Raw genomic sequence first — 25,485 nt, forward strand, 5'->3', positions numbered from 1 at the left:
TTCAGCTATCTGCAGAATTTATCAGGCTTGCATCCTAACCCCAAGTGTTCTGACTAGGAAAAGGGGAACCCAGTGGTGCGCGGCTTCTCTTACAAGGTGGGGGGTCTGCTGTGGCCGGCGAGTGACAGTGTGCACGTCCCGCTCAAGGTCACAGCTAAGCTCCACACTGGTCACACAGAGGCATCCCTCTGACGTCCCACCTGGATGACGGATGCACGAATGGCAAGACAAGTAAGGACCAAGTGGTTTCGTTTTGCGTTTGGGGGAAATGAAAACCCAGATTTTATTTCGACTAAAAGATAACGGGTCCTGCAAAATCTGGGCTTGCACGTAATTAATGCCACAGTGTTAAGCGTCCATCAAATGACTTCAAACTCTTATGTCAAGATTGCTGGAGGACCCCACGTGCTGAGGGTTCAAGTTGCTTCACAGGTAACGTGCACCTCCTCGGACGGAACGCTGCAGGCCTCAAAGGGAAACACATGAATAAGCACATCTTCATTTACAGTTGGGTCAGAGCACACGTCCCTGCCCTTCTGTCCTCCCGCTCCCCAGCTACCGCCACGTGAAGCCCAGGAAGTTCAAAGATCTTCACACAATCATCACATATCCTTCAATCACTGAAACACTTAAACGGGGCAGGAAGCAGCCTGCTCCCCGGGACACCGAGATCCCAGGCGGGTTGTGGTCTGGTCCCCCCCTCTTCCCTGCCCCTCTGACAAGGCAAAAGATGAATGTTTAAAGGACACTGCTGCCCCTGCGGCTCGGCGCTCCTTACAGCAGCGGCTTCACCCAGCAGCGCCACGTCAGCCCTGAGACGCCGCAGCACTGTCAGGTACCACTTTACCACCTTCACGTGCCTCCCCCCGAATAAAGTCGCACTTCCACCTCAGCTACCGATCTCAACACTCACCCTCCCAGAATCTGTCCCAACCGTGGGACGTGGACACCAGCAGATTAGCGCCTGGCAGGGGGCAGCCTCACAGAGGTCGACCCGTCCCGTCAGTGTCCCTGGTCCCTGGGCAGTCCCCTCATCCCGCTGTCCAGTCACTGTCCTCCCTGACCTCCACCAGCCACCAAATGCCCGCAGGCTCCCTCAAAATCTAACCAAGGCAACCCTGAGAAATGACCTGAAGGACATTCAGTGCATGAACCAGTGATGACATGGCACATGGACTTCGGCGTGACCTCGCTCCGGGACACCTGCCATTCAGAAAAGCTCCCCGGGGACCAGCAGTAACCGAACTGAGTCCCAGGAGGAAGGGACTCAGAGATCTTCAATTCAACCACCCGGGGACTTCCTGAGTCATCCAGGTGTGCACACTCCCTCCAGCGGTCCGTGGCCCTCCAGGGGACAGTCCCCCCTTATCTACCCAAAGCGCGTTCCCCACTCTGGACCCTTCAACCTGTATCGCTGGGCCTTGCATTTCTCTGGCGCCACCAGACCTGGTCTCCTCCGCTGCTCCAGTCAGATTCCATCTGCTGAGGGATCAGCCACGTGTCCCCACATGGTCTCTCCTGCAAGCCTCCAGCTGTGTTTGTCCAGGGCGGCCTGGAACACTGTGAATGTCGCTTTCCTAGCAGCCCTGTCACCCCGCTGGTGGAGGTGCTGGAACAATCATCTCTAGGTCTCCCCAGGAGCCCAGTTTTGAAGACCTCCCTTGGCCATCTTGCAGCCTGCAGCCGCTTTGTGTCCCTGCTGGCGAGACTCCCTGTTCAGCCTGGCAGAGGCTCCTGCGATGTCCTTACACCTGTGGTCCTACAGCTTCAGGGCCTCTCTGAACGCTGATTCTGCCGTTCAGCTTTGACCATCTGCCAACTTCTAGAATCCAACAGGCAGGATCCCCAGAGAATTAACCTTCTACCCGTCAATACCCTAAAAATGATCACGCCAGCCCTTAAGAATATGCCCACTTCCACTCCGTCTAGTTAACAAAAGACTTAATGGTTTTAAAAAATAATAATAAAATAAAAATAAAATAATAATAAAATTAAAATAATAAAATCAAATCAAGGAACCCCCCCCTCAAAAAATAGAATAAAGTGGTTGGAAAAAAAAGAAGAAGACAATGCCTTTTTAACATGCGAATATTCCTTGTCACCTCTCTGGACAAGGGCACTGATCTCGTCAGACTGAGCTAACAGCGATGCCAGTACTCCACCAGGCACCACGGAAGCACTCCATCACTCTCGCCCTAACTCCCACGCCAGCAGGAAGGCAGAGTCCAGGTACACCGGCTGCTGATAGAGGGAGACACTGCAGCGCCTGTGGATGAGAGCAGCGTCCGACTCCAGCCTGAATGCAGGAATTCTGTGGTGTCCCCGCGCCTGCTCCGGGCCAGCTTCCATAAAGAACACAGAGGAGGAGAACTGGACCCACCCAACAGGTGAGGCCTTGGAGGCAGGAGACCACGCCCCCACCCCTAGGTGGTCGGGGCTTTTGAGCTTCCACTCCCACCCATGTCTCTCCAAGTCCGAGCCCACGAGAGGCTCCCCGTGAAAGCACGCGGCTGTCCTTCCCACCCAGGTCGTCTGGGAAAAGATGGTCCAGATCTTATTCTGAGGAGCTCCCCAGAAAGGGCCTGGACCTTTCAGGGACTTTATCTATCAGTTCACGGCGTCACCTCCTGGGATCTGATGGAACCCCTTTCCTAGAAGCCCCGGCTGGCTTCTCTAACCAGTCTGACCTCTGCGATAAAGGGTGATGGTTGTCCCATGTCCCCAGGTTGTCTGAAGCTCTGTCAGTCACACCACTTGGCTTTAGTGAGATCCAAACGGTGGTCCCCTCCTCCGGTTCCCCTAACTTCTAGGAGCTGTAGCTGTCAGCCCAGCAAGCCAAGAGTGACAGGACCTCAGCTTGAGCAGGTGGACGCTCCCAGCAGCTGCCCAGACAGAGGAACTCACCTGGCCCTGCTCCGCCGCCAGGTCCGGCCCGCTGACCCCGGGCAAGCCCGGCGGGGGTGTGTCTCCCAGGGGGCAGCTGTCACCCGGGTTTGTGGTCTTCCACCCATCATCTTACTTTTTCTCTTTCAAGCTGTTCTTGTTGCTGTTGTTTTTAATATTCTGAAGCTTCTAGTAGCTACATGATACAATTTTGTGTGTGTGTGCGCGTTTCCCTTAGAAAAATTTTTTTAATCTATTATCTTTCCAATAACCTTCTGGAAATGGGGTTTCTAATAAGCTGGAACTAGATCTAATCAAGGTTATTAGATCTGTTAGATCAGTTTATTCGGAAACATTCACAATTAGTAGCTGTGGTAGGTTAAATTTTGTCCCCCCAAAAGTTATAGTCAAATATCTAAACCCCAGCACCTGTGAAAAGGACCTTCTTCGGAAACAGGATCTTTGCAGATGTAGTTAAATTGAGACAAGGTCATGTTGAATTAGTTTCTTATGATCTTTATAAGAAAAGGGGATTTTGGACACAGAGAAACACAGAGAGCACACCATGTGAAGACGGAGACAGAGTTTGGGGCGATGTTGCCAGGAGCCAAGGACCAGACGCCAAGGATGGCTGTGAACCGCCAGAAGCTAGGAGTCCAGCCCCCCTGCGTGGGCATCATCCCGCGCCTCCTCCCCTCCTAGTCCCGACACCCAGCCCTGCTGTGCCTGGGGGACACCTGCCTCTGACTAGGAGTCCATGCACATCAGTGGACGCATCCCCTCCAAGCACTGATACGGAGGCTGAAACACCTTACTGCCCTCATTCTACTTCCATGTAATTCTCCCCGGTGAATTGTTAGGAGCCACCTCACCCTGGATGGCAGAGCCACTGAGTCCCAGAGGACCAGATGGAGCAGGGGCTCCCAGACGACCCTACACATTTGGGGATCCAGCAAGACATGAGGACCTCAGGGGGGGCTGCATGGGGCAACTCGGCCAGAAGAACTCCTCGCTCCAAAGCGGACCCCTGACCCTGTCCATGACTCTGAGATGCTGGCATCTTTACTGCTCAGCAAGCACCTGCTCTTCTGTCCAAGAATCTTGCAACTGATTTGAACACAGAGTTACCATACGGTCTGGCAATTCCACTCCTAGGTCTGTACCCAAAAGAACTGAAAACAGGTGTTCAAACAAATAGCCATCCGTGAATGTTCATAGCATCACCATTCACAATGCCCAAAAGGTAGAAAGAATCCAGACGTCCGTCAACAACAGGTGAATGGACAGGCAAACTGTGGTGCAGACACGCATGATGAGATACTACTCAGCCACACAAAGGAATGGCACACTGACACGTGCTGCACCGTGGATGAGCCTCAAACACGGGATGCCAAGTCAAGGTAGCCAGACCACGAAGGCCACACATTGTACGATCCAGAAAAGGGAAGTCCACGGAGACAGAACACAGGTGGGTGGTTGCCAGAGCTCAGGGGAGGAGGGCAGTGGGGAGAAACTGCTTCAAGGACAAGGGGTTTTACTTTGGAATGACGTAAGTGTTTTGAAACAAAGTAGAAGACGTTGCACAAGGCTGTGAATGTAGGAATGCAACTGTATCATGCTTCACGTACCTTATGTGAATCTCACCGCAGTATATTACCTCTTTTGTAAATCCTGCAACTGATTCATAAACTGACAACTGTGTCATAAAAGTGATCCCCTGCCTGCCTCCCCACTCCCCCCACCCGCCTGCCACCATGCCCCCCGTGACTTTCAGGCCCAAGTTCCCACTCTCTAACCTGGCTTGCAAGCCCTTTGCCCTGTCCCCAAGTCCCCTCTCCCCTGCATCCCACACTGCAGCCCGGGCAGACGTCCCCCCGGCTCCTCACCATAGAATACGCGTTCTCTCCTCCCTTTCCTGAACTCAGCACCCTCAAGGCCCACCCAGAGTCCTCGGTGAAGCCTCCCAGACAGCCCACCACCCACAACTGTGCATCAGACCCCTTCAAGGCCAAGGACAAACACTTTGTGTCCCCATCGCTGCGACTGTCACCCTAGTTGCTCGAGAGCCAGGCCAATAAAGAACATAACCTGGGTGTGAACTTTTAAATCCACAACAACACTGGGGTGGAAACTAGTATTATCCCCCGTCTCCAGAGGAGCAAACCACAGCATGGAGGGTGAAGCAGTTCTAAGAACTGCCAACCAGCAAGGCAAGTGGTCAGGACTCACCCCCAGTTCACCCCAACTGCAAATGGTCTCTTAACCCTCAGGGATTCTGCCTCACAACGATCCAGCCCATAACAGGACCTGACAACACACTGCAGAATCAATCCTGACACAAATAAAGTTGCATGGATTTGCACCCAGACCTGACTTATGCAGACACGGCTGCAAACCCGGCTCCCTCCACCTCCCCAGACAACATCACTTCCGTGTTTTGCACATTGACCTCCTCGCAGTCCTTCTGGACGAGAGACGCCGCCCTCACACAAGATGTATGAAAATGCCTCTAGAGATGAAATGCCCACAGCCCAGCTTCTGAAAGGGACCTGATTAAATCCTTAGCCGTAAGACCAGTCTAGACTCAACAGATCAAACCCTTCTGGCTCAGGGCAACACTGGCTGGGTGGCAAGTGTGCAAAATAATGCTTATAAATGGAAGAAGCGAAACCCATTTCCCCTGAATTACTGGGCAATTGGGGGCTGGAGACTTAATAACGCCGGGCAGGTTGACAGGTCAGGCAGCAGGTTCCGCGGAGGCCCCCGGGGGCAGAGCCAGCCATCAGCCAGGGCACAGCTCCATGCAGTGAATCGGGGTTGAAAGCCAGGGGGAAGTCTGCAGGGAAAGGGGTCCGAGGCTGCCCTGCTCCTCCTTAGGCTCCTTCCTTCCACCTGGGGCCTGGAGTCCATCATCCACTGTTTTATACTCAGAATCCAGGGCATGTCCTCACTCTGTTCATGTTTTATTCTTTCAGCTTCTCCAACAAGCCACACATCCCAACTCTAAACCTCAGACAAGCAGGTCCCTCTGCTGAGAGCCCTCATCCGCTCTCCTCCCCTGGTACCCGCTGGAGGTCCCCCAAGTCTCTAGAAATGATTCTGGCTCCTGCCAGTGCAGCCAGGCTGTCCAGCCCTGGGGAGACACCCCCCCCCAACTGCCTTGCAGGTGCCCTCACCCTTCAGAGCGCTCAATCCCAGCATCATAACCACCTGGTCCCAAGTCCGTCCCTCCCACCAGACAGTGGGCAACCAGAGGGCACCGGCTACGTTTGCCGTGTTCTTCAGTGAGACCCCAACACCGAGAAGAGTGCCTGCCTGGTAGGCTCTGACTCCATGCCCACTGACAACGCATGAAGGAAGGAAGGAAGGAACTCAAGATAGGCTCTCTGGAGGGCAAGAAAGAGACCACTTACTCAGAGGCCAACCACAGAGTGACTGCACCAGAAGCATCTCCAACGCACATTTCAGAGCCTTCACTCCGGGAGGGCTGGCTGTTAATTAAGCTTTTGCTATTCGCCCCAAGTTCCAGACAAGACACTTCACATCACATCCAAACTGAAAGGAAAAAGCAAATCAAAGAGAGACTAAAAGCCGTCAAATGTTATCAGACACCTGGTACATTCATCACCACCCTATTCTCCAGACAATTTTCTCAAAAGATGACACAAAATACACCAGGACACGAGCTCTCTGAGCACCTGCTCCTCACTGAATGTAGACGGAGCACAGGGCACAGAAGGTGAGGCCACTGTGACTTCACGCATCTCTCTTTCCACGTGGCCTCGCTCCCAGAAACACCTTTTCACCTGGTTTCCAAAATCATTCCTCTTAAGGCCGTCATCACAAATTTCTGCAAACTCGGTGGCTTATGACAACAGACACCTATTCTCTCACAATCCTGGAGGCCAGAAGGTCAAAATAAAGGAGTGGGGAGGGCTGGGCTCCCCTCCAAAGCCTCAGCGGAAGGACCCTCCCATTCCACCCCCAGCTCCTGGTAGCCCCAGGTGTTCCTTGGTGGCCCTTGGTGTCCCCCGGCTCATGACAGCGTAACTCCAGTTTCTGCCTCCATCCTCACATGGTCTCTCAAGGGTCCCTCTCTTCTTATAGAGACCAGTTCTGTTGAATTAAAGGCCAACGCCAATCCAGGATGACCTCATCTTCACTAATTAACTCAGATCAATTCATCTGCAAAGGCCCTATTTCCAAGGAAGGTCACATTCTAAGGCACAGAGGGTTGGGACGCCAGCCTCTCTTCTTTTTAGGGGGGACAGAATCTATCCCATAACATCCTCCACCTTCCATTACAGAATGTTGATTAAATGATCTAGTCAAGATACCACGAGCATAAGGAACTGAGTTTTCATGTGAATATGTAAATATATGCAAATATTTACATGTACATGTTGTTTTCAAAGTTTAATTTTTTTCCTTTGTCTACTTTTCTTGGACATGTAAATTCAGACCGAAGCTTGCAAGTACTTTAGAACCGAGAACGAACATCGAGTAATTTATGTGGAAATCTGATGATTCTACTTAACAGCTCTCTAATCTCTAATCTTCTTTTATAAAAAACAGACTGAAGTACACTGAACAGAGGTGGCTTTGTCACCAGGGATCCATTCTCAGGCTCACGACGGTGTCCCCAAGTGCTGAGGGATTAGTAAGTGCCAGTATTTCACACCCTTCACGTTGCTTACTCCGCTCCACAATCATAGGAAGCCAGTGTTATTATTCCCACTTTACAGATGTGCAAACAGAGGCCCAGAGAGGTTAAGCAACCAGCCCGAACTCAAACAGGAATTCAAGGGTCTGAACCCAAGCCAAGTGCCTCCCCCATGAGATCAGCTTTCGGATTTCAGGGCTGGAAGAATCTCACTGTCAACCTGGTCAACCGCCCACCCTCCACATACACACAGCAGGCACACCCCACCATGAGAGAGCCCATCTGGGAGGTTTTCCGTTTTCCTATCCCTGCCATGTAGGATTCTCACAGCTACAGGTGCACAGCCTCCCTGCGGGTTCCCCAGGAGGGCGCCCAGCCTGGCCGGACACAGCATGGTCACACCAGCACCAGCCAGGCCCCCAGTCCTTGGCAGCCCCTCATACTCCCAGGGATGCTGCGGGTCACCGACTACTTTCTAACCTCTGATTGAAAGCTGCCGCAGTAGTTTATTCCCGTCTCCCTGCTGATGTCACAGGACAGCCTCCTCTGATGACATCAGAATTCCAGAGCAAAACCAGCCCTTTTCACCTTCCAAGGTGAAGATTTCACTCACCAAAAGCGTAAGAAAATCTTGTTCCATCGTTAAGTCATCTGTCCTCAGGGGAAGTGGGTGTGGGGATAACTTAGGAGTTTGGGATCAGCAGATACAAACTACTATACATAAAACAGATAAACAACAAGGTCCTACTGTAGAGCGCAGGGAACTATATTCAATAGCTTGTAACAACCTATAATGAAAAAGAATCTGAAAAAGAACATATGTATGTATGTAGAACTGAATCACTGTGCTGTACACCTGAAATTAACACAACCTTGAATCAACTAGACTCCAATTAAAAAGAAAAAGTCATCTCTACTGACGCTCTAGGAACTGCCTCCACGTTTCTTCTCAGAAAGGAAGGAATCGGAAGCAGCTCTGCTCTACGAGGGTCGCGTGACAGCTCCTCTAATGGCGTCACTTCACTTAGTGTCAGCGGCCCCTCGAGGTTTCGGATGGTCCACACAGGTGCAAGGATGACGCGTTCACGCTGCAGCGTGTGTGTGGTTAGAATGTCCCCATGACTCCCCTGAGTGCTAAGTGAGAGAAGGCATGAAGAGACCTGAAGGCTGAAGTGAAGAAGCTGGACCAGGTAATTCCCCCAGCTCTGTGTGTGTGTGTGTGTATGAGTGTGTGTACACACAATTATTTTGGAACATACGCAGAGGGCAAATTAGGCCCACTGCCCAGCAAGGAGGGCTGTATGAAACTAGAAGGGTTAATAAAAACTGAAAACAGGAATCAACAGCACCGTTCCATTTCTTCGGCTGGTGCACTTCCAACCACGAGACGAATCACTATGAAGTCAGGGATAAAGGCGGGAAGCCCAGTGAAATGTTTCTAAGCTGGTCCAAAACTGGCTGTAGGCTGACACATTTAAAGAAAATCTGCAAAGCCGCTGCACATATTTGCAGGTGAGCAGCAGACATTGGCAGGTAAATCAAATAGCGACTTAAAAAAATGGACATACTAATGCTACACTGTTTATGCCACGATTATTAAAACTTTATCCTTAAGAAACACTTTCATCCAATCTTTCATTCCCAGGGACTTCGATTCTTCACTCTGAAGGCTCACTCCACGTTAATCCCACCTGTAAGTGTCTACCTGTAAATCACGGAGATCAAAGCAGGAAACGGCGCAGACAAATGTTTTCGAGTCCTTGACCACATCTGGTCCCCACCGGTAACCGTTGGTCAGATGAAAACTGCGAAATGGAGATGTTATTTTCTGTTCAACTGGAGGCAACACAGCTGAAGAGGCAGGAATCCTAAAGGATTGGATTTCTGTCAAATCACTTTTTTCTTTAAACATTTCACTCAACTTTCCTGCCTGCCCCCACCCTCCACCCCAGCATTTCAAAGGCCTCCTGTGTCATTAAAGCAAAGCTCTGAAGGGGGGGCTGCCAGAGAGGGTCCCAGCCTCACTCCACCGCCACAGCCCTGGTCCCTCAATCAGTCAGAAAACCGAGATGATGTGGCTCTGTTGGCTTTAAGAGTCTACGAATCTCCCATTTCTCTGTCTACTCTGGACACACAGAGATATGCTTGGAACCGTGGTTATTTCTAAACAGTACATTATTTGGAGACCACCTGGGAGGTTTTCACATCTTTCTACCCTTCATACTGCCTGCATCCTTTTCATAATCAGTACATAACAGTACTACAAAAGTAACAAGTCATGATTCCAAAGTTCAAAGACCCTAAGACTCCAAGCCAAGGGTTGACCAACCATGGCTCGCAGGACCAATCCAGCCACAGCCTGGCCGTGTACCACTCATAAGCTAGGAATGGTTTTCACCAATTTTTTTTTAAATGAAGTAAAACTCATATAACATAAAATTAACCAGGGGAGAGGGTATATATAGCTCAGTGGTAGAGCCCGTGCTTAGCATGCACGAGGTCCTAGATTCAATCCCCAGTACCGCCATCAAAAAATAAACAAATAAATAAACAAACCTAGTTACTTCCCCCTAAAATAAAGCTGATCATCAAGATCCAAAAAAAAAAAAAATTAACCATTTTAAAGGGTAAATTCAGTAGCATTTCGTACATTCACAATGTTGCAAAACCACCAACTCCATCTAGTTACAAAATATTGTCATCACCCCAAAAGGAAACCCCACAGCCATCAAGCAGTCACTCTCCGTCACCCCCCACAGCCCCTGGCAATCACTAATCCGCCATCTGTCTCTATTGCCTAGTCCGGACATTTCACAGAAAGAGACCCGTAAGATAGATGTCCTTTAGGGTCTGGCTTCTCTCACTTTGCATAATATTTGCAAGGTTCATCCACGTTGTAGCGTGTATCAGGTTCTCCCTCATTTTAATGGAGAAATACTGTTCCATTATATAAACACGCCGCGTTTTGTTTATGCATTTATCCACTGATGGACCTCTGGACTGCTTCCGTCTTTGGGGTACTGTTCATAGTGCTGCTGTGACCCTTCGTGTACAAGGACTTCTCTGAACACCTGCTTTCAGTTCTTTTGGGGACAGACCTAGGAGTGGAATCGCTGGGTCACACGACAGTTCTATGAATTAACCTTTTTTTTTTTTTTGCAGTGGGAGGTAATTAGGTTTTTATTTATTTATTTTAATGGAGGTCCTGCGGACTGAACCCAGGACCTCGAGCATGTTGATCACGTGCTCTACCACTGCGCTATGCCCTCCCGCCTGAAGTAACTTTTTGAGGAACTCCCAAATTGTTTCCCAGTTTTCACATTTTTAAATGGGCCCATTGTTTTAACATTTATATAAACACCAACGTAGTAGCCTCAGTTTTGTCTCTTGGCCTGCAAGACCTAAAGCATTTATTACCTGAACCTGCTACAGAAAAAGGTTACTGATCTCTATTCTCAACAGGAACGTCTTACTGTTCCTTTTAGTTGTTCAACGATTTACAATTACAAAAACTTCAGTACAGACGATCTACTTTGATGTCGCTGTCTGCAGCGGCAAGACCATCACCTGACCAATGATCAGAGGCCCTGAAAGCTGTTTAGAGCCTCACTGGGGTCCCACAGCCCCCAAAAGGACTCACCGCTCTCTCCCTTCTCAAACCTCCGCTTTCCTTCAACTCTCCCTCCGCCTAATCCGGTCCCTGGGATCAACCACGCCAGCAACTGGACTAGGAAAGCTTGTTATCGGAACATGACGTTAAAGAGACTTGAGAAGTCGTTCTGTATCAGTGCTGAGAAGAGGGGGAAGCAGAGCAGGGCATTCTAGGAACAATAAAGTCACACAAGTGCTGGCGATGCCCCCAGTTAGCTGAGGAACCCGTGAAGGGAGGTGTGTGTTTCAGCTGCCTGGCCCCCCAACGTCACCAAACATGTAGGCAGCATGGGACCAGGTATCCACGTTCATCCACGTTGGTTCAGGACAGAGCTACTTTTGGGGCAGCCCCCCAACAGTCAAGGGTGGGGGAGCTTTAAGGCTGATAACCCCATCACCCACTGGCTTCCTGAGCTGAATCTGCCACATGTCCTAGAAGTGGCCACCATCCAGGGATATGAATCCCCACCAAGAAGAGACTCATGGCTTTCAAACTAGCTCCTGACACTTGGCTGAGATACAATCTCTCTGTCCCTTCACCTCCATTCAACAAGATGTGCCTGGGACCACACAGGTGCAGAGAACAGACAAACACAATTCAGCCCTTGTCCCCAAGGGCTCTCTGTCCAACAGGGGACATGAGTAAAAGTACACCAGTGGCTCTCCAAAGTAGAAGCATGTTCTGGAACTGCAGAGAGTAACATGGTGGAGGGCCCCTCACACAGCCCAGGTGAGTCAAGAAAAGGTTTACAAGTTGCGCTGAGCCTGGAAAAGCTGGACAGGTGGAAGGGAAATAAAGGGGCTTCCCAGGCAGACAGAGGGGCATATGCAAAGGCACCGTGGCACTGCCAGAACACGCAGGGTGGAATGTGCCAGAGTGTAAGGATGGAAATACCACCAGACAACAAGGTCAGCCAAACCAAGCCGTCTTCCCTTCTGCACCTGGGAGTCCCCAAGATGGGCTCCCATCCCCATCACCCCCTCCCCTTGGCCCCTCCGGGCTGATCCCCAATGCAGTACCCCCTATGAACAATCTGAAGAAACTTGGCAGCTTGGCCACAGGGCCTGGAGGACCAAGACGCTTTCCTGCCTTTGAAAAATAGGCAGCAGAACACACACGATGTTCGAAGGACTTGAAAATAAATCTCGTGAAGTTAATAGAAGCACAGCAATTTGGAAGAAAAATAATCACATTTCCCTCCTGCTAAATCATTATTTGCCCCTGGTAAAGTCAATTATGTTACAGAAGATAAGTTATTATTTTGGGGGGAAAAAACGAGTCTTGATAAGTGCCTTTATTCCAGCAAACACAACTCCAAGAGCGAATGCTCGAGTTCCCATATTTATGAAGGTCGGTGGGCAGCCTGAATGGTTTTTCTTAGACAAAATAGTGAGCGTGGTCCATAATTCCCCAGGGAATCTGCATCTTTCCTAGGCCCTGACCTCTAAACTGCTGCTTGTTCTCGGAAAGAAGAAACATGGCTGGCTTCTGACCATCTTTAGACAGACAGCCCAGGTGTCAGGCTGTGCCCCCCAGCCCCCACCCCGCCAGGCTCCCTCCTCCTCATCCTCTTGCCCAAAGCACACGTTTTGGGCAACAAGTCCTGCAGGTTTCTAATTTTTCCTCCTAAATATGCAAGACAGGCTTTGCTTCTAACAACACAGCCCTAACACTACAGCAAACAGCTACAGCGTGCTGACCAGGGGGTGGGGGCTACCCCAGCACTTCACTTACACCAGTGGTCCCCAGCAGGGAGCCATCCGGCCCCCAGGGAACACGTGGAAACATCTGGACCTAGTTTAGGTCGTCACAAGTGAAGGAAGGGGACTGCTAATAAGATCTAGTGGGTAGAGGCCAAAGACCCCGCCAAGTACCCCGCGCTGCATGGCACAGCCTCCAACAACCAAAAAGCATCCAGCCCAGAATGTCAACAGTGCACAGGTCAAGAAATCCGCTTTACATGAACTCGCTCATTTAACCCTTGAGCATCTCTGTGAGGTGGAAACTAGTGCCATCCACACAGTCCACAAGGGAGCAAACTGGGGCCCAGAGGGGCTGCCCCTGGAGCAGTCTGACCTGGCACTACGGTCCTGGCTAGGATGGGGCAGCCTCCACTGGACGTTCCTGCTTTGCAGTGATGTCACTGAATATTCGAGGGACAAGGCACTGAGCCTCAGACAGGTCTGCTCCTGGGCAGCGGCTGCTACTGCTGGGCAAAGCTGGTGTCCCCACATTCAGGCCAGCTGCTCCAGGCCCCTTGCTTTGCAGCCATGACTAGGACTCATGCTCCTGGCCACACAACTCCATCAGCCCAGAATCTGCTGGAGGGGACTCCAGTGGACGAAATTAAGGGAAACCAGGGAGGAGGGTATAGCTCAGTGGTAGAGTGCATGCTTAGCATGCATGAGGTCCTGGGTTCAATCCCCAGCGCCTCCATTAAGATAAATCAATCAATCAACCTACTTAGCCCCCTCCCACAAAAATTTTAAAATTAAAAAAAAAAATACTTGGACAAAAAAAAATTTTTTTTTTTAAATGGAAGGGAAATCAGAGTGCCGTGAGCTCTGGGGAAGGCTGGCCTCTTGTCTCCTCCATCCTGACTCCCCAAGCCTGTGAAGTGCCTCCCCTTCCCCAGACTCTCTCCACACCACTCCCCTCCCTCATCCCTCAAGACTCCCAGGCCCTGGAGACTAAGGACAATTCTCACTGGGCCCTCAGTCCTCACACACCCCTATCCTGCAGCCCAAGGTTGGGAACAAAGGGACCAGTCAATCCCAGAAGGGATGGGGGCGGGGGTGCGCAGAGGAGCTGAGTCTGGCACAGACCCTATCGAGCTAAGACAGGAAATTGCAGACCGTGACCTGGGACCAGCCAGGCACCCGGCGGGACAGGAGGGGAGCAGGAAATGAGGCCAAAAAGGCCAGGAAGGGCATGTTTAAAGGGCTTCTAAGCAGGCGGCAGCCTCCGCAGTCTCAGAAGTCTGACCAGAGAGCCGGAGAGCTGGGATGGAGAAGGCAAACGGAACACGCTGGTTTAGGTGTGAAAAACAGATCCACATCCCTGCAACCCCCAAAGCTCCAAACACCACAGAGTTTTCTCTAATTCTCTAATTCATTTAGTGGCAAAAATCTAGCCTGAGCGGAGATAAGGCAGAAGTGACTCTGGATTCCCAATGCCTACGATCAAAGCTGGCAAGTAAACAGGAAGAAAGGAAGGAAGGAGTTGTGCGAAGGCACCGTTTCCTTCTCTCGCTAATTTCCCTGTGCTGGACGGGCACGGCGCTCGTCCCTGAAGCTGGGACATGCTCGCTCCATCACGACTCACCTCTACCTGCAGGGTCAACAGCCCAGGTGAGTGGCTCAAGCAGACATGCCTACGATGCTAATCAGTTACCAGACAACTCGTCTAGTTACAAACAAAATAAACATTCCAAAACTTCAGGAAAAGTAAAGCTCACGAGGCCACGCTGCCCTTTTCCAATAAAAAAAGTAATGAAAACCATCACGAGAAATTGCATGTTTTCTCTACAATAAGTTAACACCGACACACTAAGGGAATCTGAGTAGCACGTGTTCCTGTGAAAGCTCTTCTGCATCCATCATCTGGCAGGAGCACAAGCTGTTTCCTCCCAGCTCCAGGGGGCGGCAGGGGGCGGCGGGGGGCGGGGGGGCTAAGGCTCCGGCAGGCCAATCAGCCAGCACTAAGTCTTGTGCCCTGGCCTGGATTCCAGGCGTTCTGACTCCTGATCCAGTCTCCCACACCATCATGTCCCCTGACTCCACTCTGAGTTACAGTTTTACCCTTGCTTACCCCCATAGCCTTCTCCGGTGCATGCTTAGTCACAAAGACAAGTGCTGCTTCAGAAAACGAAGATTCCACTCTGATAAAGACACAAAGGCCATCGCTTAGAAACAAAGACACAGTTCTCATAAGCAGGCTTTAGTGACTATCTTCCGACGCCAAAAGAACTCAACAGACACAGGAGCTGGGTCTGCAGGGGCCACCGCGTACACTTCAGGGTGTGAGGTTAGGAACTGCCAATAAAGATGAAGAGGACCGATTTAGAAAGCAGCTTTCCTTATGTTCACAGTCCACCCCCCGCCCCAGCACCCTTCTGGGTTAAGTACACAGAGAATCACACCCTGAAACCTACAGGACGTAGGTGGCAGAATCCACATCCGAGGAGAAGGCGGCACGTGTGCCCGTTCCCATCTCTTCACATCTCTGTAGTGGTCTGGACATCCCTTCTGCTAAGAGACTCTCAGGGACTAAAAGGGGTTTTACAATCCCATGCTCAGTGCCCCTAATGCTAAGGGGTCCATCACAGCTCTTCCCGATCAATAGAAAATAAGTACCAGTGGGAACACGTGGAGGAGATCCGCATGGTCCCCTTCTGCAGGGCACACAATGGGTCTGGACAGGGACTGAGCTCCGGGCAAAAGCATGTGACCAGAAGGGTGGACACCACCTCCAGCCCCAGCTGGGAAGAAAAGCTCCTGTGAGCTGTCCTTCCTCTCTTTCTCTCCCCATCCTAGAGTGAAAAGGCAAGGGGCCCAAGATCCTGGCGGAGGGTGGGGCCACAGGATGGAATCAGCCTTGGTCCCTGGATGACTAGATGGAACCGGGCCCCCAGCACTCCCTCCCTACCACCCTCTGGGGCTGTGACATGAGGAAAAATGAACTTTCATTGTAGGAAGCCAGGGAAATGGTGGGGCTGTTTGTTACAGCAGCTAGCCAATCCTCATTCAAAATGGAAATCACGGGAGTTATACTTACACGTAAAAGTGTCCCTAACATATCCAAGTAAGTTCAACAAAAGCACTCTAGACAGCATATAAACTTTGTATCACACCAAGGAAAGGCAGCAGCAAACTGCAACTGTAAACAGCGAGTGGGCCAGGATGAAGACTCTGAGTCATGTTTTTGATGAGAGACGTCTCCGGGGAAACCTCAGAGATCTGCCTTCATCTGGTCCCCTGCAGATCCCTGGGAATCAGTAGGAACTCCGACTGCTGATCTGACCTCAGAGTTAACATGAAAATCCTAGGGAAGCCATTAAACATCTCTCCACATCTTCCACCCTCAGCCTACAACAAGCAGGGGCTGAGAAGGACCCAAATTGCTTTAGTCCCCCAGTCAGCCTGGGAGGCTCGGCAGAACCCGAACTAACTAGAGGTTCAGTCTCAGGGAACACAAGGCTTCTACTTACAATCAACAGTGAACGAAACTAGCTTTTACCAAGCAGACCGGGGTCAGGTTGGTGCTAGGCTCTCTCTTTATCCCCAGAACTGCCCAAGGAGACTGGTGTTGTCAACAGTTTTACAAAGGAGAAGCTTAAGGTAAACAACTTGCCCAAGGCCACCTGGCTAGCAGGAGAGGGAGCTGAGATTGCAAGAAGGATCTCTCCCACCCCAAACCTGTGGTCTTTTGGCACATACTGTATGCTAAAAGAAAACACCTTTTCTCCTTCAGGAACCCAAATGAAAATTAAACAGCCTAGAAGGTATCTTGTCTGGGGTGACTCCACCTATCTTTTGAAGGCATTAGGGCACCTGGGTTCAACAGCTAAATTTCGTATCACGCTGGTGCTTATAAATGATCATCAAGATGCACTGTGTCATTAATCTGTCACAAGCCAACACCCTCCCCTGACCCATTAGCTCCTGAAATTAAAGCACCCTTGACCGCCCTGGGCTAATGCAAGCTATGCCTGGTGTGACTGGGCTGGAGGAGCCAGCCTCCCAGGCTACAAGGTAAGGACCATCCCCTGAAGTTCTTCAGCAATACTGGTACCCACAGCCCCCGCGCCGTCGTGAAGGGCTGGGATTCCGGATCCGGCGTGGGCCTGGCCACTCTATTGGCACCACAAAAACACGGTTGGCAAGAGACTGGAAATCTACCAAGCAGGAGGTCTCAGTCTCCTGACACTCACGGGGGTGAGCAGGCAGGTGGGGCCTGATGAGATGCCCCTGAGAAGAGTGGTTCTCCCGCATCCCAAAATGTGTAGGACCACACTTCAAAGCTAGGCAGCTTCCTTTCAGGCCCCAAACTACCTGTCTTACTGTCCTGTTGTCAATTTGATTACAAGGAACTTCCAGGTCTGAACACAGAAACTAGCTGGAGTCCTTAAACTAGGCATCGTGGAGGGAAGGAAGGCTTTACACTGTGACCTCCCGCCCCTCCCCTTCCAGGCACCCACCAAGCACTGGGGACCCACCACCTGACAGAGAAAGTCACCCAGACGGTGGTTCCCAAAGGCCGAGCGGAACTCCCGAGGAAATGTCTTTGGTCATGACGGTCATACTACAACGGGATGATGTGTATCCCCCAAAATTCAGATGTTGGAGCTCTAACCCCCGTACCTCGGAACGCGACAGTCTCTGGAGACAGGTCTTTAAAGAAGCAACTAAGGTAGAATGAAGCCATCAGGGTGGGTTCTTGTCCAGTACGACTGGGGTCCTTATGAGAAGAGATTAGGACACAGACACACACAGGGGAGGACCACGTGAGGCACTGCGAGAAGACGGCATCTATAAACCAAGGAGAGGGCTCAGAAGGAAGCAGCCCTGGGTCCTGACACCTGGATCGTGAACTTCTAGCCTCCAGAACTGGGAGAAAATAAATTCCTGCTGTTTAAGTCACCTAGTAGTGTGGTCCCTGAAGGCAGCAGACAAATGGCCTCATCGCTCAGCATCCACGGGGGACTGGCTAGAACTCCTGTGGACACCAAACTCTGTGGATGCTCAAGTCCCTTATATGAAACTGTGCCTCCTCCTCACTGCTTACTGCCCTGAAGATTTTCTCAAGAAGGACTTGAAGAAAAGACTGAAGGAGTCTGAGAAGTGAGCATCTGGCAAGCAGTCAGCCAATGTGTAAAGCATTGCGTATTTCCGCACAGTCAGACCTGTCTACCGGCTTCCCACCCCGGGAGCTTCTCTTCAAACTGGACTCGGGGCCCCTCCCTTAACACACTGGACCATTTCACGGCTCGGCGGCCCTGCTCCTGCTCTCCCTCCCACGAGCACCAAATCCATCAGCAGCCTCCCCGGCATCACAGCACAGGCTCACCTCCCAAATTATACCAAGATCTTCTTCAAGGGTGGGCTGCAATTAGGGAAACGCAAATTCGAACCCCAATGACACATCTCTCAGATTGGCTCAAACAGACAAGAGGGAGAAGAACAAATGTCAGCGAGGATACGGAGACACTGAATCACACATGCACGGCTCGTGGGAACATAAGAATGGCACAGCCACTCAGGGAAAGTTTGGTAGTTTCTTAAACAGTCAAATATGCAATCACCGTACAGTTCAACAATTGCATCCTTAGGCATTTATTCCCGAAAAGGAAGACTTCCGTCCGCACAAAAACCTGTGTGTGAACGTTCATAGCCGTTTCATTCGTAACAGCTAAAAGCCAGCCGTCCTTCAATGAGTGAATAGTTAAACCATCTGTGGTCCGTCCATACCATGGGGCACTACACAGAAATAAAAAGGAACAGACTCTCGATACACACAGCCACCTGATGACTCTCCAGAGAGTCATGAGGAGAAAAGGCAATCCAATCAGGTTACAGACTGTAAGATTCCATTCATGTGACATTCCTGAAACTGTAAACTTCTAGAAACAGAGATTAATGGTTGCCAGGGATTACTCCTGAGGGAAGAGGGAAAGCGGATGTGGGTGTGGCAACAAAAGGACATTCGGAGGAGTCCTCCAGGTGATGGGATCCTGGGATGCTCTGTACCTTGCCTGTACCAGTATCCTGGTTCTGATGTTGTGCTGCAGTTTCTCAACCCTGGGGAAAACGAACAGCGGACACAAGGGATCTCTCTGTGTGATTTCTTACAACTACCATGTCTATAATTATCTGAAAATCCAAAGTTTAATGAAGAAAAAAGAGAGAAGAAAGAGGGAAGGAAGAAAAGAAGGAAGGATGGAAAGCAGAGAAAAAGAAAGGAGAGAGAAAGAGAGAAATTGCAGGCACTCTGGGGCCCAGGAACTGTGGCTTCTCTGCTGTACCCCGCACAGGACACACACTGCCTTTTTTTTTCTTTCCATCATGTTTTCACTACCTGCATCCTCAGAGGTGACAAGACCACAGAGAAAGAACTATCCACACACCCTAAGACAATCCTGATAAGACGTCTGATATTCTGGGCAAACATTGGCACAACAATAAATTTAAAATTTTTATAATGTTTCCAAAGTAAAATCAGGTTTGTAGAAATACAATATGCCCTAATTTGGTTTTTCTGCAACCCCAGTGAATGCGTTTCTATTTACTTACGATCAAATCTAATTTTTCTTTCCTAAAAGCAGCAGCTTGCTTGCTACCCTAGACAACAAAAGGGATCTCTCTTGCAACTCCCACACTCCCAAATTTATTGGGATATTACATTATTCCAAGCAATTCTCATCGCTCAGAGCTAATCTGAATACACACGTCATAAATGTCAACACCAAGCAAATGTCACTTTCCCCGAACATGGGAGCAAACCTCCATTAAAGAAACCAACTTTGGAAGAAAAGTATTCCTCTGCCACCACGGCTGTTAAATCCTAACAGGAAATCATTTGTCACCACATTCCTCAACAGTGCTTTATCAATGAAAAATTACTAAAAGCACCACTCCACCAAGGGCTTGGCTAATCTCACACCTGGAGCTTCATGCTCTGAGGACAGTATCTCCGTGAATCCCCACTCGTCTTTGCAGTAGGCAGGCTTAGCTCCACTTTCCAGATGAGGAAACTGAGGCTAAGAAAGCAGGAGTAATGTGCTCAAGGGCCACGGAACAACTAGGAGCCAGGAGTTAAAAAGGTCTCGTTGCCAATGCCCACACCCCTTGTTTGAGCTCTGCCTGGAGTGAAGGGCACACCTAGGTCACAGGACATCTTTCCACCTGCTTCCCAACAAAGCTAAAGGCTGCCCTCCACGCCACCTCCACCACGTCCTACTGCTGCCATAGCAAATCACCACACCCTGAGCAGTTGAAAAACCACCCACTTTCGTTATTTCACGGCTCTCCAGGTCAGACATCCAGTGGCCCTGGGTCTCAAAGCCAAGGTGTTGGCCGGCTGGCTCTCGTGGGAGGCTCTGGGATGAATCCTCCCAGGCTTATTTCAGGGGCTTGCAGAATCCAGCTCTGATTGTAGGACTGAGGGCCCCATTTCCTTGCTGGCTGTCAGATGGGGCTGGCTCTAGCTCCAAGGCCTCTGATCCTAGCAAGTGGACTTTACTTACATCCCAGGGCCAGTAACTGTGCATGGACCCCTTCCCAGGCTCAGAATCTCTCTCTTCTGTGACCAGCTAGAAAAAGTTCTCTGCTTTGCGGGCCCCCGTGGATAATCCAAGGTCATCTCTTCATCTCAGGGTTCATAACCATAATCACATCCGCAAAGTCCCTTTTGCCCTGTCCCACATCATAGTCACAGGTCTTGGGGACTAGGGCGTGGACATTTTGGGGGGCCATTATTCTGCCTCCCCCACCATCCCTGAGATGTGCGCACACCATCCTCAGACGTGATCTGCTGCATCTTTTCACCTCATCTTAGGAACAAGATCCATTCGAACACAATTTTACTGGTGTTGACACTTAAAACTCTGCCAAGCTGGGGGGTGATGGAAAAGTTCATCTGGCCCAACCCCTCCGGGTGACAGCTAGGTCAAAGTTCATGCCTGTGTTAACAAGCCAAGTCTGTAAACACTGACCACCAAACTGAAGCCCAAGGGGAGAAATAAACAGGGTGGTAAATTTCACAGGTCACCACCTCCCTTCTAGGGGAGTGATTCCTGGGGAAGCAGCATTTCCTGCCTTTGCTGAGGAAGCAACAGATCAGCTGTTTACTCCTTGCCCGATTTTACAAAATAAATAAATAACTGAAGTGTCTCATTTACAAACAATACTTCTAACAGATTCTAAGTACTTGCAAACAATGAGCTGTGATTCATGTTTCAAAATGAGATGGAGTTTTACCATTTTCTTTCCCCTCGTGATTCATTCACAGGCCAAGTCAGTGGCTGAGTGGAAGCACCACCCGCCCACAGGCCCACCAGAGCCCATCCAGGGAGACACAGCCCTGTTGTGAGGCTCCCCCCGCCCCAAATCGCTGTGGACGGTAAGGGGGAGCTCCAGTAATTTTCCCTTGGGCAGAAAGAGCCAACGAGCTCGTGGGAATGAATCTCTACTCCTAGCACCTACGTCTTCCCAGCCAGCACCCTTCTTGAGAACCAGCTGACTCTTCCCCCAAGCAAACACCCGGACAAGGGGGGAGCCTGATGCGTGCGTCCTTGGCTTCCCCCTCCAGCCCCACCACCCCAAATCGGGGGTTCCAGATCTGTGTGCCCTCCCCCACAGGGGGCTCTAGTCATTTAAAGCTCCTTCTGGTGCCGAGTTGTGTTTTCATTGTCATTTCCACCCAGTTCAGCTGTCTCACCTGGGGAAATGAAGCAGAACACCCCGCCCCTCTGCCTGACAGCCACGCACACCTTTCCTACAGTTGCCTGGCAAAACCACCCAGGATACTGTTCCTCTTTGGAAACTTTCCAACATGGAGTTTTCTTACAACCAAAGTGCTAGCCAAAGGTGTGATGTTAGAAGTCACCACTGTGAGTGCTAGCAAAGCTTCTGGAAGGCATGTGACTGAGTGCGGAGGGACACAGCCATGTTCCTGCCCCCAGCCGCCTCCCCAGTGGGGAGACCCCGCTCGCGCTACTTGTGAACAGCCCCTCTGGTCTCTAGACACAATAGCCAAGCCACTCTACAGGTATCTACCTCTGCAGGCTTCTCGCTGACACCATCCAGGTGTCCCAAAGAGAAGCCCCTCCCCCATCTCCTGGTGAGTGCAGTGGGAGTGAACGTGAACTCCAGAGCCACAGCCAGCGTTCAGTTTCAGGATGGAGCCTTTACTAGCAGTGTGAGCTGGGTGGGCACTTAATTTGCCCTCTGCCTCAGTGAAATGGAAGGGACGGTAGTCCTCACTGCAAGGGGGGGCAAGTCCTCAGCAGGAACCAGTGATACTCCCAGCCTCACCACAGGGTGGTCACTCTCCTGTCCTTTGCCCGCCTCCTGCCTCTCTCAGTGCTCCAGCCCCTCCTCCATCTCTCAGCCCTGCGTTCCCAGAGGGTCTGTCCTCAGCCGTCTCCTCACACGTACCAGCCCAGCAGTCTCACCACAGCCCAGACCCCCAGTGCCACCACACACCTGAAGTTGTCCCAGCAGGAATCTGCACCCTTGAACTTCCCTCATCAAGGGCAGATTGACAGGGAACTGTCTCTCTGGACTGAAACCATCTCTTTCAGGATGCTACTTAACAAACTCAGCCGCAGTCGGAAAGCCCACTGCTGTTGACCTTTCTGAATGTGTCTGAGCCTCAGATTCCTCACCTTTAAACCGGGGGTGGGAAGGGAACTCAGCCTCCGTGGTCCTGAAGCAGCCCCGCATGTGGTACAAGCCAGTGTGGGCCCAGAGGGCACTAGAACTGTCCCACTGTCCAAGCCAGTTCCACCATGCCTCTGACACCTAGCAGATAAGCAACAGGAATCACAGAAAGAAAACAGAGGGCCCTGGGGACTACAAACACCCAGGAGGCATCCCCAAGTCAGAGGGCCAGGACTGAACCAGAGCAGCAGCGGGAGTGGACAGGACACTCCGGGAGTCCACCCCGCACTGCAGGGCAAAGGCTCAGAGGCAGGAGAGCGGGGCGGCGGGCGGGCTGCAGGAGCGGGAACCCCAGGAGGGTGCAACCTGCCATAGGAGAGAAGGCCAAGGTTACAAAAGGCCTTAAAGTCGGGCAGAGTCCGGCCTGGCTGAGGAGGTGGTCAAGGATCTCTTTGGATTGCCGAGCAGGAGGAAAGAGAGACTGAAAATTAACCGGGAAGACGTGAGGATGGGGAGGGCAGCGGCGGGTCCACACTGAAGCCTCCGGTGGGCAAGTTAGAGAGAAGGCAGGAACCCACAGGCCTCGGCAGGCCGGGCTGCAAATCCCCGCGACCAGGGCAGCCGCGCGCACCGGGCCCCGGGGAGGGCTGTTTGTTTTGCCCTTAAGGAAAGCCTGGCTCTCTGGAATGTGTACTTGGTCCGAAATGTAAACTTACAACTCCCCCTACTCCCCTCAGGAAACGACAAAGAGCAGAGGAGCAAAAACAGGCCCCCGCCCTTCCCAGCCCTCCCTCCGGCCCCGCGGACCCCGGAGCGCTCAGCCGCGGGGGTCCGGGGCTCCCGCACCGTCCAGGGCGGCGCGAGGGGCCGGCCCGCCCGGGTCGCGCACGCCACTTCCCACCAGGGCAGAGCACAATTCTTCGCTTTGATCACTGCAACTCGAAACTATCTACCCGGAGCCCGAGACACTGGGCACAACTTTCTCCGAAAAACAAAAAGGCGCGGCAGAACAATGACCCCGGCGCTTCCCCGCGGGCCCGGCCAAACTGAAGGCTTCGGCTGTGGGCAGAATACAACCGAGGAGTCGGGGGCAGCCCGGGAGGCTCCGCCACTGGATGTCGGAGGGTACACTCTCGGGCTATGACACAACCCACCCCACCCCCCGCTCTCGCGTGTCCCCGGCCCGGTTCGCCCGGGCTCCGGAGGGGGCGCGGGGAGGGCGCGCGCCCAGGATCGGAGGGGGCAGTGCCGGCCGACCGGGTGCGATCGGACACTCGGGCGGGACGGAGACGCGGGCTCCCGGCCGCCGCATCCCGCCCGCGCCGCCCGGGCCGCCGGCAACAGGCTCCCGCGCGCCCCCGCCCGCGCCCCGCCGGCCCCGGAGCGCGGCGCGCGGGGCAGCGGGGCGGCGGCGGCCGTGCTCACCCACGCCGTATTTCTCCTCCCTCTTGGTGGGCACCCAGCGCGTCATGGTGCCGCCGCCGCTGCTGCTCCGCCAGGAAACTCCGCGCCTAGGCCGCCATTTTCCATTCCTTTCGAGCCGCGACAGGATGGGGTGGAAAAAGTTTGCGGCGGAGGCGGTGTCATGTGGGACGGGGCGGGCGGAGCGTCGCGGGCCGGATGGGAAAGGCCGGGAGCGCGGGCGGGAGGAGGGACGGCGGCTGGCGGCCGACTGCGCTCCCGCCCTCGCGCCCCGACCCCGCCGCCCGCGCCCCCCCCCGTCCCCCGCGGTCGTGGCCCAGGACACCTCCACCAAGGGGGCACCCCCGCAGGGGCGCCGTCTCCTCATTACCCGCCGAGTTTCTTGGCGTCGGGGAGCCCTCCCGGGGACTGGAGCTCATACACTGAGGGGCTGCGCCTTCGCGCGGGGGAGGTGGGGGCAAGGGGATCCTTTGCAATTTGTGAAGCTTGCGGCTTGCACAGCTCTGGAGTTAGACCCGCGCCTGGTGATGTAATGTCCCCAACTCGGGTTCCGCCTTGTGGGAGAGGCCAGGAGCAGGTCAAACCCGCAGGTTCCCAGGGAGGAGCCGTCTGGAGCACGTGGTTCATTCATTCATTTGACAAATATTAACTGAGCACCTACCCAGTGGCTGGGTGGTGGGAACACTAGACTAGCCAAGCTAGGGGTGCAGAGGAGATGAGTATAACAAGAGATGGGTGGGCTCCTAGTGCTTGGGCACCGACACCCAAGGCGGGTAGGAAGAGAAGGCGCAGCGACAGTCCGGGAATGCTTTCTTGAGAGTGACCTCTTGCTTGGGTGCGAAGGCGTGCAGGTTCCGAGAAAGGCAAGGAGGAAGAGGCCGGCAAAGGCCAGCTATGGCCCAGAGACCTCACTCCTTGGTCCTCTAGAAACTTCTGCTAGCTGAGCAGGACTCAAGGTCTGTGAAGTGGGGAAAGAGAGGAAGTGGGGAGATCCGTTGGTGGGGTAAGGAAACCCCAGGCCAGGCCTGGAGCAGACAACATGCTCAGCATGCATTAGGTCCTGGGTTCAATTCCCAGGACCTCCATTAAAAATAAATAAACCTAATTACCTCCCCTAACAAAACAAACAAACAAAAAAGATGGGGCTTCAAATTTCTCCACAGAAAAACGTAAAATAGCACACACATACCCTCACTTATTTTTACCATAATTTCAGAAAAGAATGGAAAGGTTAAAACTAAGAAAGGGAGGAAAGAGATAGCCTCAGAATGAAGGCAGCCCATTAAATGGAGTAAATTTAGTTTCATGGAATATTAACTGGCTGTCCTCCTCTCTCATGCCCCCAAGAACCAGTGGCTTGGGTGCCTTCAAGGAGTGGAGGAAGGAAGGTAAGAAGATTGGCGTCTCCCTAGGGTAGGGGCAGTGGAGCTGGGGCGGGGGCCGGTAGGGCCTGGGCAAGGCCAGAGGGGCCACCGTTCTGCTGT

At 52.2% G+C, this 25,485-nt stretch overlaps 1 protein-coding gene across 2 annotated transcripts in view; it reads right to left on the reverse strand.

Annotated features, from left to right (window-relative positions):
• DOCK1 (dedicator of cytokinesis 1) overlaps window positions 1–24,176 on the reverse strand; it is a 484,307-nt gene extending 460,131 nt beyond the window's left edge. Inside the window, exon 1 of one of the 2 annotated variants that reach the window (XM_074373399.1) lies at window positions 24,005–24,176. In XM_074373399.1, the coding sequence (XP_074229500.1) occupies window positions 24,005–24,050 (46 nt within the window). In that variant the 5' untranslated portion in view covers window positions 24,051–24,176. The remainder of the gene's footprint in view (window positions 1–24,004) is intronic. The other variant, XM_074373400.1, reaches the window with a different exon arrangement.
• Between the last annotated feature and the right edge of the window lie 1,309 nt (window positions 24,177–25,485).

This window comes from Camelus bactrianus, chromosome 11 (genome assembly GCF_048773025.1).
Source record: "Camelus bactrianus isolate YW-2024 breed Bactrian camel chromosome 11, ASM4877302v1, whole genome shotgun sequence".
NCBI lineage: Eukaryota > Metazoa > Chordata > Mammalia > Artiodactyla > Camelidae > Camelus > Camelus bactrianus.